The 14,665-nt window shown below is 38.7% G+C and overlaps 1 protein-coding gene across 4 annotated transcripts in view; it reads right to left on the bottom strand.

Moving 5' to 3' along the window:
• The window catches only part of LOC104095324 (uncharacterized), a 58,578-nt gene that overhangs the window by 39,243 nt on the left and 4,670 nt on the right, over positions 1 to 14,665 (bottom strand). For all 4 annotated transcript variants that reach the window (XM_070177253.1, XM_070177256.1, XM_070177254.1 and 1 more), the window contains 6 exons: positions 14,470 to 14,626; positions 13,758 to 13,854; positions 12,723 to 12,892; positions 7,213 to 7,385; positions 3,625 to 3,813; positions 3,449 to 3,538 (listed from right to left, as the gene is read on the bottom strand). In XM_070177253.1, coding sequence (XP_070033354.1) covers positions 3,449 to 3,538; positions 3,625 to 3,813; positions 7,213 to 7,385; positions 12,723 to 12,892; positions 13,758 to 13,854; positions 14,470 to 14,626 — 876 coding nt within the window. The remainder of the gene's footprint in view (positions 1 to 3,448; positions 3,539 to 3,624; positions 3,814 to 7,212; positions 7,386 to 12,722; positions 12,893 to 13,757; positions 13,855 to 14,469; positions 14,627 to 14,665) is intronic.

Raw genomic sequence — 14,665 nt, 5'->3', positions numbered from 1 at the left:
AAGATTAGGTTCTCAAAAAGTTTATCTAACTTTCAGAAAATATTATATATGGTTTATCTCACCTTTCTATCTAAAATGTGAGTAGTAACAACTTAGTAAACATATCTGTTTGTCCCTACCTCGTGGCTTCGTCGTCCTAATAATTAGGCAAGGTTACTTTTATCTTTAATTCATTCCTATGTTGCTCGCATCCTTCAAAAATGCTGGGGAATGTGTCGGATCCTCTAAAAGTTATTCACTTTTGGAGGATCCGACACTGGTGTGGCGGCATTTTTGGAAGATTCTAGAAACATAGCTTCATTCGGATGTTTGGAGTCCCCGTCACATCAGTTTCACTTTGGAATTTCCATTGCATTATTAGTTCCATCGATGATTATTCAAAATGTACTTGAAAATTCTGAATAAAAGATTGTTTTAAGTTATTTTTCAAACTTTAGACATTTTATACTAATGTTGGAAATTAGTTTGAGGTTCCATGCACATTTCACGAGGATAATACAAAAATGTTCATTTTGTCGGTTTTAGCATTTTATGCGCTCTCCTATGATTTTTCATCAGAGGTCCTGCATACCTCTTAATAAATTGCAGTAACTGAGAAGAAGAATAGAACATTTCATCGAGACCGCTCGCAATCTAATCAAACAATCACATGTTTCACTAAATTTTGGGGGATACAATTCTCACAACAAGTTATTTGATTAATAGTATGCTTTCTCCGCTATCCAGATCAAGTTTTACACACTGATTTATTCCTATGATCTTTGTTGCTTCCTCGTGTCTTTGAGAGCACTTGTTTTCTTCATTGCCTAATCCTTGGGCGACATATCATTGCTACTCATCCGACTTCCTTCAATACTTTATGTCAAGCAATTTCACCTTCTTTGAAACCCAACCTTATTTTATACTCCCTTTGTCTCAATTTATATGTCATACTTTCCTTTTTAGCCTGTTTCAAAAAGAATGGCATACTTCTTTATTTAAAAACAATTTAACTTTAAACTTCCTACTTTATCCCTAATGGGATGATTTATAACCACACAAATATCTATGGCTTGTTTTAGACCACAAGCTTCAGAAGTCTTCCTTTCTAAAGTTCCGTGCCGAGTCAAACATCGTCACATAAATTGGGACGAGGAAGTACCTCTTTTTTACCATCTTGACATCTATGTGTTTTTTCCTTTTGATAACCGATAAATCGATTGTTTCCAACTTTTGTAACTCGGTGGATAACATGTCCTTCTACTCTTCTCTACTTAAGTACCTGAGCTGGTTCACCACGAAGATTCAAATATGTGGTGTACGCGTACCATGCATCCCGTGATGTACTACATTTTCCCTTAAGCTAAAACCCCAGGGCCGACATATCTGTGATTTTATCCATGCCATCACTTGAGATTCTATCGGTACTTCTTTGTCTCCTCCCACGACACCATTGCTCCTGACTTATCATCAATGCCAGCATCATGCGAGATTCGCTCTTAACCTGCTACAAACTTGTCTCCTACACAGTCCATGGCAGATCATTTAGGAAGATATTTGATTTACTCGTAATCCTCATCTCTTTATGTCTCCATGACATATCATTGTTCATCATCAAACCATTATGTTTCCATGTCGTCCTCATCCTCCATCTTTATTCTCCTCTGCAGGAAAATCTCTTCCTTTGTAAGCTCGTGATAGGCTATAATGAGGATATGCTTACTTTACACCATAGGATAGAATAATTTATTGTTCTGCCTCCAGGAATCTTTCCTTAGTTATCGATGAATGTACACGATGAAGGTTGCTATGGATGGTCAAATTGATCAACTTAGAGCATGTTTTGTCGCAAACACTATACACATAGATATTCGGACACAACTACAGTGATACATTCTCTCATGCGGCTAATATTGCTTATATCCATCTCTTTCTCTTCTTAGTTGACGTTCATCATTGGCTTCTTCATCAGTTCGAGAATGAGAATACATTCTTCGTAATCTTGAAGTATATATAAAGTAATCACAGGTATTTTGTTGCTTAGAGAGTGTCCAGTGGTCTTCATACGGTTTAAAATAGTCTCATGGGATAAGGTTTGGTAAGTTCAGCATAATTAGTTAGAAGTTTCGCTTAGGCTTAAAGCTAATCATTTGATGTACTATCCACACTATGTTCCACATTTATATATTTCATATATCTCCTTGATAATTAGTGTTGATAACATAGTTAGCATGGGTAGTGACCTGGATGGAATTGTGTTAAACCAACATATTTTTTGCACTTACGAACCGACCATATATGTATTGCGATATTCCTAAGCACTGAGGTATCGCATCCAAGATCAAACATTGTTATATTATAATATAAGCACTTTTTATATTATAAAGTATGCTGGACATTTTTAGAAGTACAGATTGTAGGCTTTCTGACACCCTCTAGTCCAAATATTAGATTTCTACCATGTCAGGGAGTCTCTTGGTAATCCAAAGAGATATATAAGGTTGGTTCTGAAGTTAAACTATCTCACAATGACTCGACCTGGTATTATCTTTCAGGTGATTGCTGTAAATTAGTTATTGAACCCTCTATGAGATTCTCATTGAGACGCAACGGTCCGCATCACAAGGTTAATAATATCTTCTCTAACAAAAATATTACTCCACAAGAATCAAGGACACGAGCAGATTGTTGGGTATATAGACCCAGATTGGGCAAAGTCACCCTCTGAAAGACCCTCTACTTCTACTTCTGGATATTACATTCTAATTGGAGGAAATTCGGTTTCATGGAAGAGCACGAACAAACATGATTGCAAGACTCAGTGCAAAAGCAGAATATAGAACCATGGTAGTGGCAATTTGCAAACTTTATTGATCAAATAACTAATCAAGAATTGAAGCTTGAATATTGGTCAAATGGAAGTTGTGTGCGATAATTACAAATTTACCGGTCAAAAAGCTTGTGCAAAAAGATTAGACCACACTTCACATTACATCAAATTTAGTATTTCATTAGAGCAAGTACGTAGAAATCAACTGTCACTTCGTCAGATAAAAGATACTCTTAAAAGACATTCCACTGAGTTCATAAAGTCATATTACTCAACTTGCAGAAATATACCAAGTACCTTGCCGGTCCTCAAACTAGTTGCATATGTTAACAAGTTTGGTACATACGGCTTGTATGCACCAATTAGAAGGGGAGGGTAAAATACAGTTAAGTGTAAATAATTATACTTGATGTAGTATAGAGTTACTATCCCACCTCTGATGGATACAGCTATGTACATTGTAAGTGTGACCATAAAAGGTTTTAGGAGAAAAAACATTAGTCTTCATGCATTCCCTCATTTCATCTCATTGTTTATCTTAGACTTCACAAAGATAATTACTAACAAAAGAGACAGAAAGAGACGCCCCCATCCCAACCCTCAAAGAAACATAGTACTTGAAGAAGAGACACTGCATACCTGAATAACCTTCTTCATTACCAAATTGACTTCATTCACTTGAGATATGTTTTCACATAGTCTGAGTCCAAGTAACTTAAAATTCAAACACTGCATATTGAACAGAAATGATGTTAGGCATAAACGGAACTAAAAGCTTCACGAAGCAGCAACACATGAATCCCAGAGTAAAATACCTGATCAAAGGAGTAATCATAGCTACATTCAATGAGATGAAGAATGTCCAAGGCATTAGAAAAAATTATTTCTATAGGAAGTTCCTTTAATAAATGGTGAAGAACAAGCGAGATGCATGATGCGTTTCCAAACAACTCTGATTGGTTCCTCCCAAGTCCAAGCCCCATCAATATCTCTCCAACTTGCAACTGTTTCACATATGCATTACAAGTCAATAGGTTGTTATTACAAAGTATATATGCCTTTCTTATAACAGCTAGTAATGTGAACAAAAGAAAGAACAGATTCCGCTCTAATCTAGCAACATTTAGTTATTTCTTACTCGAGATTTAGAGTCAAAATCAAGGGCAAGACGAAGGTGGCGCAAAGACAGGGATTTATCTTGTTGCGCATGTACTTATTCCGACAAAAAATTAATTGGTCACTAGATGTGTGCTAGTAGATTAAAGATTACTTTCTGCTCAGATCCTACCCTTCCATAAGAAAAAAAGATCACTTTCTGTCCAGAAGAGAGTAGAAAGCAGCCTAAGTTGACCAATAGCTCAGCTTTAATTTAATATGTTGTCTAGCTCTCATCCTCTTTTTCGGATAAAGTTGTTTAGCCCTTCTCTTGTATTGAGGTATAGCGATTAATGAGTAAAAGTTGGTAATAACTAATAAGGGACATGGAGCACAATTTCATTCCCGGCAGGGGAACGTTTTTTTGTTTTCTTTTATCCTCATCAGACAATTTTTTTTCTTCATTTCAACTAGTACTAATTGACAGAGACAGAAACATGTGTATTACAATGAAATTATTTATTGGCACATTCTGATTCCAAAAGATAGGCCATATTTCTCAACCCCGATCCATCTTGAAAAGGAATAGAGCACCTTATAACTTTTTAAGAACAGTGTTATCAAAGGCTCATTTAACGCGCGCTTAATGTCATGGGCTGCTTTCCATCATCGACCCATGACCCCTTGGACGCGTCCCGGCAAGCCTCCCAACGCCTAGCGCCACGATCGGCCCCGTGGTCTCGGCAGCGCCAAGTGACAAGCGCGCATGCGCCTCTGTCGCCCCACCGATAATCAGTGCCAGCGGCTGGCGAATGTCATCAGTGCCACGCGCACCGACAATGCCGCGCGCACAAACCATCATGTTGCCAATAGCGCCGCACGCACAGACAGTGCCCCGCGTGCAGATCCAATGCCAAGCACCAGCGCCTAGCCGCTGGCAGATCCAAATAGTGTCGCGCGCGCCAACAACAATGCGCGCGCAGACCCTGATGCTCAAGACAAAGTTGCTGCCATCGGACTTGCTTCCACCTTGTAGAAGACTAAGTCCTTTTCATTGTAATTATAGAGTAGTTTTACTTCATTCATTTTCAGTGTGCTTCTACAGCTTTCTTAGGTCAACTCATGTAACTTTGGTTTATTTTTTTAAGCATTATTAAGGGGGACCAAAGCATTCAAACATTCAAGCATTGGTGTCTCTCCCCCCCGACACCGCATAGCATCTTGTAATAGCTTTCATCATCATCAATACAATCATTAGCTTTCAACATCAATTGCTCACGACATTGGTTTTCCCGTACGGCACTGACAATCTAGTCTAGCGTACGGAGGGGACCTCAGTTGGCGCATAGCAACCGCACTGACATCGGTTGCTTAGCCTTACGTCGCCCTTCCAAGGACCTTCAGGAAGGCGCCGCGTAACATTAAGCCTGGAAGCTCACAAAAGCTCGGGGAGGGCGCTTTGCCTCACTTAAGCTGTGCTTCAGTGTAGGCAAGGCACTAAGGCGTTCACATTCACTGCCCATGAGTTCTATCTTGAATCGAGCGGTACTAAACAACAAATATAATTGACAAATAAGTGTATTAGTTGTTAAGGAAACATTATGAATGAATTTGTTACTTTTTTCTTGAATTGCATATATATTTTTATATTTTTCATTCATTGTGCCTTTTTTACTAAAGCCCACACTTAAATTGTGCTTTGCGCTTAAAGCCCTAATAGACCTGAAGCGCATTTAGCCAGTGGACTCTGAAACCAATACCAATGAATTCACTGGATCTAAGAATAAGGTAGCACAGAAAACCGGACTCATGAAGGATGGCGAATGGGCAGTAGAGGTTGCTCCACTTCCAATGGACTGTTTTATAACGGTACGATTACGATGCATGCTCCATTAGAGCTTTTTGCCTTTGACAACACTGTCTAAGAAGAGCATAGATTCTTTCAATTAGGGGAAAACTAACCGGGCCAAACTCCCTTGTAATTTTCTGCTTTTGATGGAACTCAATGCCTTCTTCTCATGAGTAGTTCCAGCATTAAACATCTACCAGTCACATCAGTTGAGGATACTAGTGCACTTTAGTAGATCAGGATACCTATATCATGTATTTTGGGGAATAGTCTACTTTGCTGTTAAGATACCGTCTACCCATTTTTCTCAAATCATTAATCCATTTTCTTGAGCTCTCATATGACGTGTCCCCAACAAGTCTTTATTTCTTCAATTTTTAGTCTTCTTTTCAACTCCCATTAGGTGGCTTAATTTGCTGTTCTCTCTCTGTTTCTGGAGAGCATATTAGGGCCACTGTTGCAATAGACATTTGGTATAGGACCAAGAGACTCCACCACAAAATCCAGGCAGAAAACCATCTTCTTGCTCAGTATTAGGTAGGTTGCTTCACCTGTGCTCCCTGTGGTTTGAAACAGCATGTGTTTTTACTGATGATCAACAAAGATCAACTGCTCAGGGCAGGCTCCAACCAAAAACGAACCCTACCCTTATCCCAGTATGTTTAAGAAAATGAAAATTACAACTCTTTTTGGTGGAAATTTTTGCCTTTTGATCAATCTCAAAGTAGTTCAAATAAAATGGAAAATGAACCCACTACAACGGCCCTTAAAATAAATGCCCCCTGCCCACTTCCCCTGTTACCCACCCTTTCTTAGCCACCTCCCTCGGTTCTGAATGCCCCTATCTCTCTTACCCCACTCTATTACGGCCAGCTCCCTCGACTTTGACTGCACCCTACCCTATTCCCTCCACCCTTTCTCAACCTACATGTTTCTTTTTCCCTCTCCTCTATTTTTTCACCCTACCTCTACTACCCAAACCCTTCACCTACTTCACTATCCTCATTCTTTCCCGTCCCTACATTTTCTGAATTTCCTCTCTACTTCTTCTTCCCTTTCCTTCCCACACCTTATCTCCTCAAACAGCACCTCATTTCCCTCTTTTCCTATCCACTCCTGTTGTACCAAGACCTTCCCTCCCATAGATAACCTACCTCAGGTTCCGATCCCATTGCTCAACTTCCTGAAACCATCCTCATAGTGCGTTATGTGTTTTGTTTTCGGTTTCTAGAGATTATCTTAACACCCTTTCACATCTTAAAAGAGAGTTAATGTCTATTAGTGATGTCACTAAAATAAAGTAAAAAAAAAAAGGGGAAGCATAACTACTTATTCCAAAACTCAGAGCCCAGTTTAAATTATAAATACGTCTGTCTGAATGTGATAAAACACCAAGGCACAGCACACCTTGCCGGAAGCAAACCCAGAAAACAAGAAAGAATGGCTATTAATTACCAACCTCACATGACTCCCTGAACAAGCATTTCATAACATATTCAATAGCTGGTTCCATCAGGCCCAATTTTGAACTTCGATTTCCTGATAAAACTCCAGATGTTTTCTCCACAGATGCAATATGTGCACCATTCATCAGAAGAGTGTTCATGTCATTCATAGAAATTATCAGATGTCCTGTGAGAAAAAAACAAATGAATTATTCAAGAAAATACAATAAAACTGACAGCATATCAGATCAGATCACCACAGATGTAATACTTTTTGCCAACATATAAAGTTCAAGCTTACAACTCAAATATCTGGAATGCTAGCAAGACCTGGAAGCTCCTAAGTTCCCACGGTGAACCAAAAGAAGGAAAGAAGGGACGGGGTGGTAACTAGAAGAGTATTTTGTTTGATGCCCAAAACAAATGTTAGGAAAAGAGTTTAGACTGTGATCAGACAAAGTGCTGAGCAGTCAACTCCACACTACATTAACTGGACCTGCATTTTCTGACATTTAGTTTACTCAAATAAAACAACAGCAACAAAGATATCGAATGGTGATTTTGGTGTGTCCAAAAGCGGTCCCAAAATTGCATATATTTCAGCAAAAGGTAGAATTCTTTGAGTGGCAAGAGCCAAGATCACATTTTCCCGTACACTTATGAAAAGAACAAAAAGATCACATTTTCCAATCTCATTCAACATGACATCAGACAGAGACGTATGTAGTGTTATAGTACCGGGTTCAACTGAACTAGTACTTTCCACGTGGAGTATAAGTTTAGGGTAAAAGTTTACTAAAATAGCAACGCATAGTGGTTCTGAACCCATAACTTTAAAAATATAATAGGTTCAATCTAAGAACCTTAAATGTTGAACCCATAGAGTTTAAATCCTAGATCCACCTCTGACATCAGAGCCAAGATGGTAGTCCCTTCTCGAAACCCTTTTTTCTGTCTTAAAAGGGGGGGAAAAAATTAAACAGCATAATTGAAAAAAGAAGCCGGCAAAGAACAAATTTGATTTCTTCAATTTTCCATTAGCAGTTGACATCTGATCCTCACTTTCTAGTCTTGAAGAAGGCCCAACTACCAGTAACCTATGAGGAAGAAGACCCGCAACGAGAAAATGCATGTGTGATTCACATGCACCACATCAGCTCCGGTGTTCGCCAACACACGTAGCGGCGTGTAATGTCGTCTTCAGCAACCTTTCGCACACCGAGCAACCTATCTGGGTCACCTCTTCTCCCCATATAATTTCAAATAATCGGCATCTACCAAAATTTGTCACAAAAGATTTGACTAACGAACCGGTGCTTCCCCTTCTGCAAAACGGGTTTTCATTTCATCCTTTCTTCTTCATTGAAGCTTTGGATCAAAGCTTTCCTCCATTGAATTGTTCTCTATGTTGTTTTATCTTTCATCATTTTGTTTTTATCCCGATGCCTCGTCTCTTCTACAACTTTCTACCGCCTCCTTCACCATCTCTTCTACTATAACTTTCTCCAGCCACTACCCCATTTCATCTCTTATTTTGTTAAACACTATTCCTCCCAACTTATGTCTCCAACTCACATCCTTGCTATGCTATTATTTGTAATGCCCCCTTTTACTTCCTCCTCTCCCTCGAACACTACCTCGTTCTCGTTTAAAGATTCTATAAAATTCCTTCTTTTATTTGTTACAACCACCCGGTGAAAGAATTTAGTATTCCTCCAACTAGTCTTTTGCACTATTGACAATGTAGCTACCTCCCTTTTTACCTCATCATTCCTCATTCTCCCCCTCTCTTCTGACTCTCTAAACCTCTCGACTCTCTCCGCATCAACTCCCTTAACTTCACATTTACCCTCCCGAAAATCTTCTTGCTCCCTTATGTCCCCTTTTAGTATCTTCAACTTCCTTGCAAGCCGGAAAGAAAGTGTGTACATCAATTATCTTAAGCCATATGCCCTTGAATCGAAAAAAGCATATACTCCTTCCTCTGCAACCATCTTGCATGATACGAGAATAATTTGAAGTCAACCTAACTGTGGAACTTGCAATATATCTGGCACACGGTGGACACCAAGAATTTGTTCAACGTATTTTGAAGTAGAATCCTCTGCCTTGGTTCATGTGAAACTTGTTCCTGGAAAAGGAAGATCAATAAGAGATCGATTACTAGTAAACTCCAAAACTCCCCATTGGCTTAGACACCAAAAATGATTACTAGTAAACTCCAAAACTCCCCAATTGGCTTAGACACCGTTCTACATCTCAGTCTTTCCTACATCTATGACATCATGTTAGAAGACCCTCTTAAACTTAGGGACATCCTATTTCGTCATTGAGGTGGTCATCTCCTCCCAAAACTCTTCCTTGTGCCCTTCCCACCGATCAGTGCACTCCCCCAAAACCTCATTCTTCACCACTCCCTTCGTTTCTAATCCGAGTTGCAACTATGAACTCCCTCTTTCTCACCTTCATTACCTCCATTTTTTTGTCCATCTTAAAACAATAGAATGCCACCCGCCTCCCCCTTATCACAACCCAATCATACTTCACACCTTCCATTCCCATGCCCACACTTGTCACAATTTAGTCCATTAAGACATTCATTTTTCGTTTCTTGAACACGCAACAGATGTCCCCACTCCTCTCTTATAACTCTCACCTTGATGATGCCCCTCTTAATTAGGACATTCATCCACCCACATTCCATGAGAGAATCTCAACCTCCATCGACAACTTCTCCTTCCCTCCCTTGATCCAACAAATCACCCATACTCCTCCAAACCTCCTTTGATACACTACAATGCTATCCCAACCTCATGCTCCTCCCTTGATCCCCTTTGTCTTTCCCCTCTACGAACCTTACTCTCGTAGCTAACCCTTTTTGACTCATGCTCACTATCAATTAGAACTTTAATAACTCTGTCCTCCTCCCACGAAGTCACTCAAACAAATTTTGCAAAATTAAGCACTTCTCCCTTGTCTATTTTGACAAACTCCTCCCTCCTTCTATGAACCATCTTTATCTACTCTCTCAATTTTAACCAGTGTCATTAAAAGCCATCGCTTTGTCAGCTACAATAATGAAGCAATGTGAAGTGGCGGATTATCATTTCATAGGTAAAGTCACGCACTTCAAAAGAGACGGTTCATTGGATCTCAACCTTGAGGAGCTGGATTAAAATCAACAGTATTGTATGTAGGATGCTGAAATTAATTATTCTTTTGATGAAGTAAATGGTTTTATTGATACGGGGAAAATCCCCTTACACAAAGCAGTATACCAAAAGTAGTAAGCCTATAATAAAATGTGGTTCTCTAAAAAAGTCATACAATCATCCATACAAACCGGAAACTCAATGGTGCACCAAAAAGAAATTACAGACAAGAAGCTATTCCTCAAGATTCTCAACCCCATCAAATGCCCTTCTATATCTTTCCTTACGACCTACCACATAAGAGCTAAAGGTAGCATCCTATATGGAGGGTCTCTTTTTCCTACAAAATCCTCCGATTTTTTCGTTTTATCTAAAAAAAATTGAATTTATTATAATATACCCCCGCTAGATTGGGGCATCTCTAACGCTAGCGAGATTGCAAAAACAAATCTGATCACCGCAAGTTGATGAAAAGAAGAGGATATAGTATTTTCGGCGAGGACATAAGACATTTCCATATTCCTCTGAAGATCTCAACATGGTTCTCTCCGATCTAAACAAGGTCGAATCGAAGAAAAAGTGATTTTTAATTATTTCGACAATTAAGGATGATTCAACTTCATTTAGACCAGAGGGAACTGTGTTGAGTACTAAATTGGTTCAAGTTTTACGTCCAAACCGATTCACTAATCTAAGGTAAATTTGTCCTTTTGCCCCATTCATCTTCGTCAACTAACTTTTATTTTAAAAACACCCATTGACCAACCCTCCCAATTTAGTTGTTTCTGGCTAAGCCCCTATTTTTCCCAACTACTAGCTCCTCGCCCATTCCAAACTTACTTTTTTTTGTCATATCCCCCCATCACCCTTTGGTTCTTCTCTCCTCCTTCCCCTCCCTTTCTAATCTTGTCCACAATTTCAGAGCTAAAAACTTGTGATAACCAAACCTGAAACTTAAGTCACCACTCTCCATCACATGGAAATCATCACATTTTCCCCTTTTTATGCATATAAATTGGCCTTAGCTAGGTCTACTAGATTGCACTCCACATCAATGATGTCCACACAAACAAATTGCACTCCACATCAATGATGTCCACACAAACAGATTGCACTCCACATCAATGATGTCCACACAAACATCTCCTCCCTTTCTAAACAAAGCATTCCAACAAAGATGAGTAAGCAACCCCGCGACATTCATGACCAGTATATCCTTCCTTCTGCATTGAATTTCACAACGAGTAGTCTCCAATTATCTCTAATAGTAATTAGTTTCTCCATCCATCTTATCCCTCACCCAAAACTCTTAGTACTTCCTCTTCACAAGCAAAGTGAAAAAGGAATATGGATTCAATCATTGCCGAAACTTTCAACCGCATCAATATCGCCTATGGCTCCAGTGAAGCTATCAAGTCCGACGAGTCCGCCCATTTTTCAAATCTTCCAATCAGACAAATCACAAGAAACTCCTTCCTTTCAACTACATGTTAACGGAGATAGCGTGAAAATTGGTTCATTCTCAGCTAATATTTGACTGCACTCCCCATTGAAAGTCAATGTTAGCCAAGCCAAGATGTCTTTATTTGACTAGTTTTGAACTTCTTTGCTTCTAGAGAGATTCTCTCTCTAAGCGCCATATCAAAGTTATTGCTTTAATACCATTTCTTTAAGGGAATAATCAAGCTTCAATTCCCGAATTCTTTATTTTCTTTTCTCCCATATATCAAGGTTTATAATACAGAGATTAAATTTTAAAACTTAATCCTAAGTGAGACTTTATATCCTAGCTAAGAAAGAACCATTTTAAAATGGAACAAAGTATATAAATAAGGTCTTAATACAACAAGGAGACAATTTTAAAAGTATCTGCAACTAATAAAGATCCAAACAAGAGACAAAACCCCAAGGACTACTACAACATTCACTACACAACCAATACAACTCCCTACGAATCAATGCCTAACAGTTACTCTGGTACACTACTTTTCATTTTCTTTCAACCTCTACGAGCTTGCATTAATCCCTTATTTAACTTTTGTATTATTTTTATGAAGGTAGTGTTCTAGACACCTCGACTATTCCCCCGGGTACCTGCTACCTTTTATCGGTATCGGTGCTAGGCAACTTTACTCTACCTACCCAGGCTTAGGCAGATGAAAAAAATCACCTAGTGTTTTTTACTCTAGCCAACTACTATATTGATCTATCAATTTTTCAAAGTTGTAGTTCGCATGACCACTAGAAGCTACAGCTTACTGAGTCAAATTTGCCACAGATTTTATTAGCAAATATATATATACAAATACCTATCTGCATTGATAGTATATCTAACCTTCATGACTAAACAAGTAAAGTGCATATAATGTTACCTATATCCCGTTGAGGTAACTTTTGTGCACAGTGGGCCAAATATAAGCGGCAATAAAACGAAACTAATGGATCTGCAATGCCTCTCGCCATCATAACTAGTCGTGGAAGATTATCAGCAGGTTTTTGCAAAAGGAAACGCCAGCAATGGAATATGGCTAGCTCCAAGTATCTGCGCAGAACAGTATTTTTCAACGTCAAGACTGACAGAAACATAAACTCATGCACAATCTTTTAAGTTTAAAAAGAAAAAAAGAAATGAAAAAGATGATTTTGGGTTTTTCCCTGCAATAATATCTTACATAGGTTAATCCTTCTCAAAAATAATATCATACATAGGTTACAGACACTTTGCTTCTGTAAGGAAAAGAGAAGAAGAGATTCGGTGATTGCATTGCTTGGTCATTCCTCAAACAGGTTGGGTTTAAATAGTCTTTACAAGTATAATGCAATAAAGGAAGAAATTTTATATTCCTAATTATACAATTATAGGGATTCTAAACACTTCTCGTATTTACAATGTGCTCTTGTCATATTAACGATTTTCAATTCTTAGCAGCTTCCAAAAGCCGCTCAGCTGATAAGAAACATGAGCACGAAACAACGAATTCCAGAGGCGGAATTATCATTGAAAACTTTAAATCATCCCCAGTCAAGAGGGGGGAGGAGGAAATCTGCTTAACTTTTATAATTATGATGAAAGCAGTTGGATAGACAAACCAGATGGCAATGTAGGTCCCAGATAACTCAAAATTTACCATGCCAGCAATACAGTGATAAATGTCCAGCTTGTACGGAGATGCTACCAATTTATCTCTAGTGTACCAAGATTATCACTTTAAGACGGAACGAACATCCAAAAATCATTCCTTAAATGTGTCAAATTTTCAAAAATTCTCTAATGCTTCCTAATCCATTCCAGCATCTCAGTTAAGGACATCATGTTTTTTGAATAACAGACGCCTAAAGATAAAATAATGAAGTAGAATCAAGAACTTCAAAGACACAGGACAGCAATTGAGAACTGGGGACTTCACATGCGTGGCAATAGCTCGCGGATGGAACCAACTTTGAAGAACCAGTTGTAGCAGGTTTCTTTGGCTTCAGCACAGATTTCAGTTGCTCGAAAGTTATCTGCCATAGATCAAGCGTGTCTTTTAGGAAGATATGAGACTCAGGAAACCAGAAAAATTACATCAAGGATATCAGAATACTTAAAACAAAGAAGAAACAAAAATTGGATAGATATCTTAGAGTTTAGGTGTATTGAAGACATTAAAACCTTTTCCTTCAACTTAAAAATAAAATAGTACAAATGAAAAAATAAGAAATGCTTTCCACGCAATTCTGATTTGGAATTTTAACAGCACGACGATTGACTTACCCAGCATTTCTTCACCATATAGTAATCCCACCAAGTTCCTCTTAGACTGTGATTAGTTGTAATAAGAATTGGAGATCCTTAAGGTGCTAATGTCAGGCTTAACAGTAACAGTAAGATGATTTGCATCTCGTTGCCAAGATATCTACTATCCTAACCATGGGCCTAAGGATTCTACAGTTTGCCGTTACAATTAACAGTGGCAGACTTTCACTTCCAAACGAGGATGACGACAAACTTTTAACTGCATTCGAAACTAGAATTGGGTCACAGTAAACGTATATGACAAGAGCGGACACTGGTTACTGGAGATTAGAGTGCCAGTTGGTCACGGGGAAGCAGAACTAGGGTAAATGTGAGAGCTATACCTGGTAAATGGACCAATGTCCCATCTTCAGTGTATTCAGCTTTCTGCCTGATGCGTTCCCATACCATATCCCCTAACATATCTAGTATTTCTGTAGCTAGGACAAATAGCGTTGGATAAAATTGTAGTATAGATGTATCCGACAGTAGCTTAGCAACCTAAACAAGAGAAGGCAAGGCACATTAAGCTCAAAATCC

The sequence above is a fragment of the Nicotiana tomentosiformis genome, chromosome 6 (assembly GCF_000390325.3).
Source record: "Nicotiana tomentosiformis chromosome 6, ASM39032v3, whole genome shotgun sequence".
In the NCBI taxonomy this organism is placed as follows: Eukaryota; Viridiplantae; Streptophyta; class Magnoliopsida; order Solanales; family Solanaceae; genus Nicotiana; species Nicotiana tomentosiformis.
The sequence above is the reverse complement of the archived record's forward strand: the minus strand, read 5'-3'. Positions and strand labels throughout refer to the sequence as shown.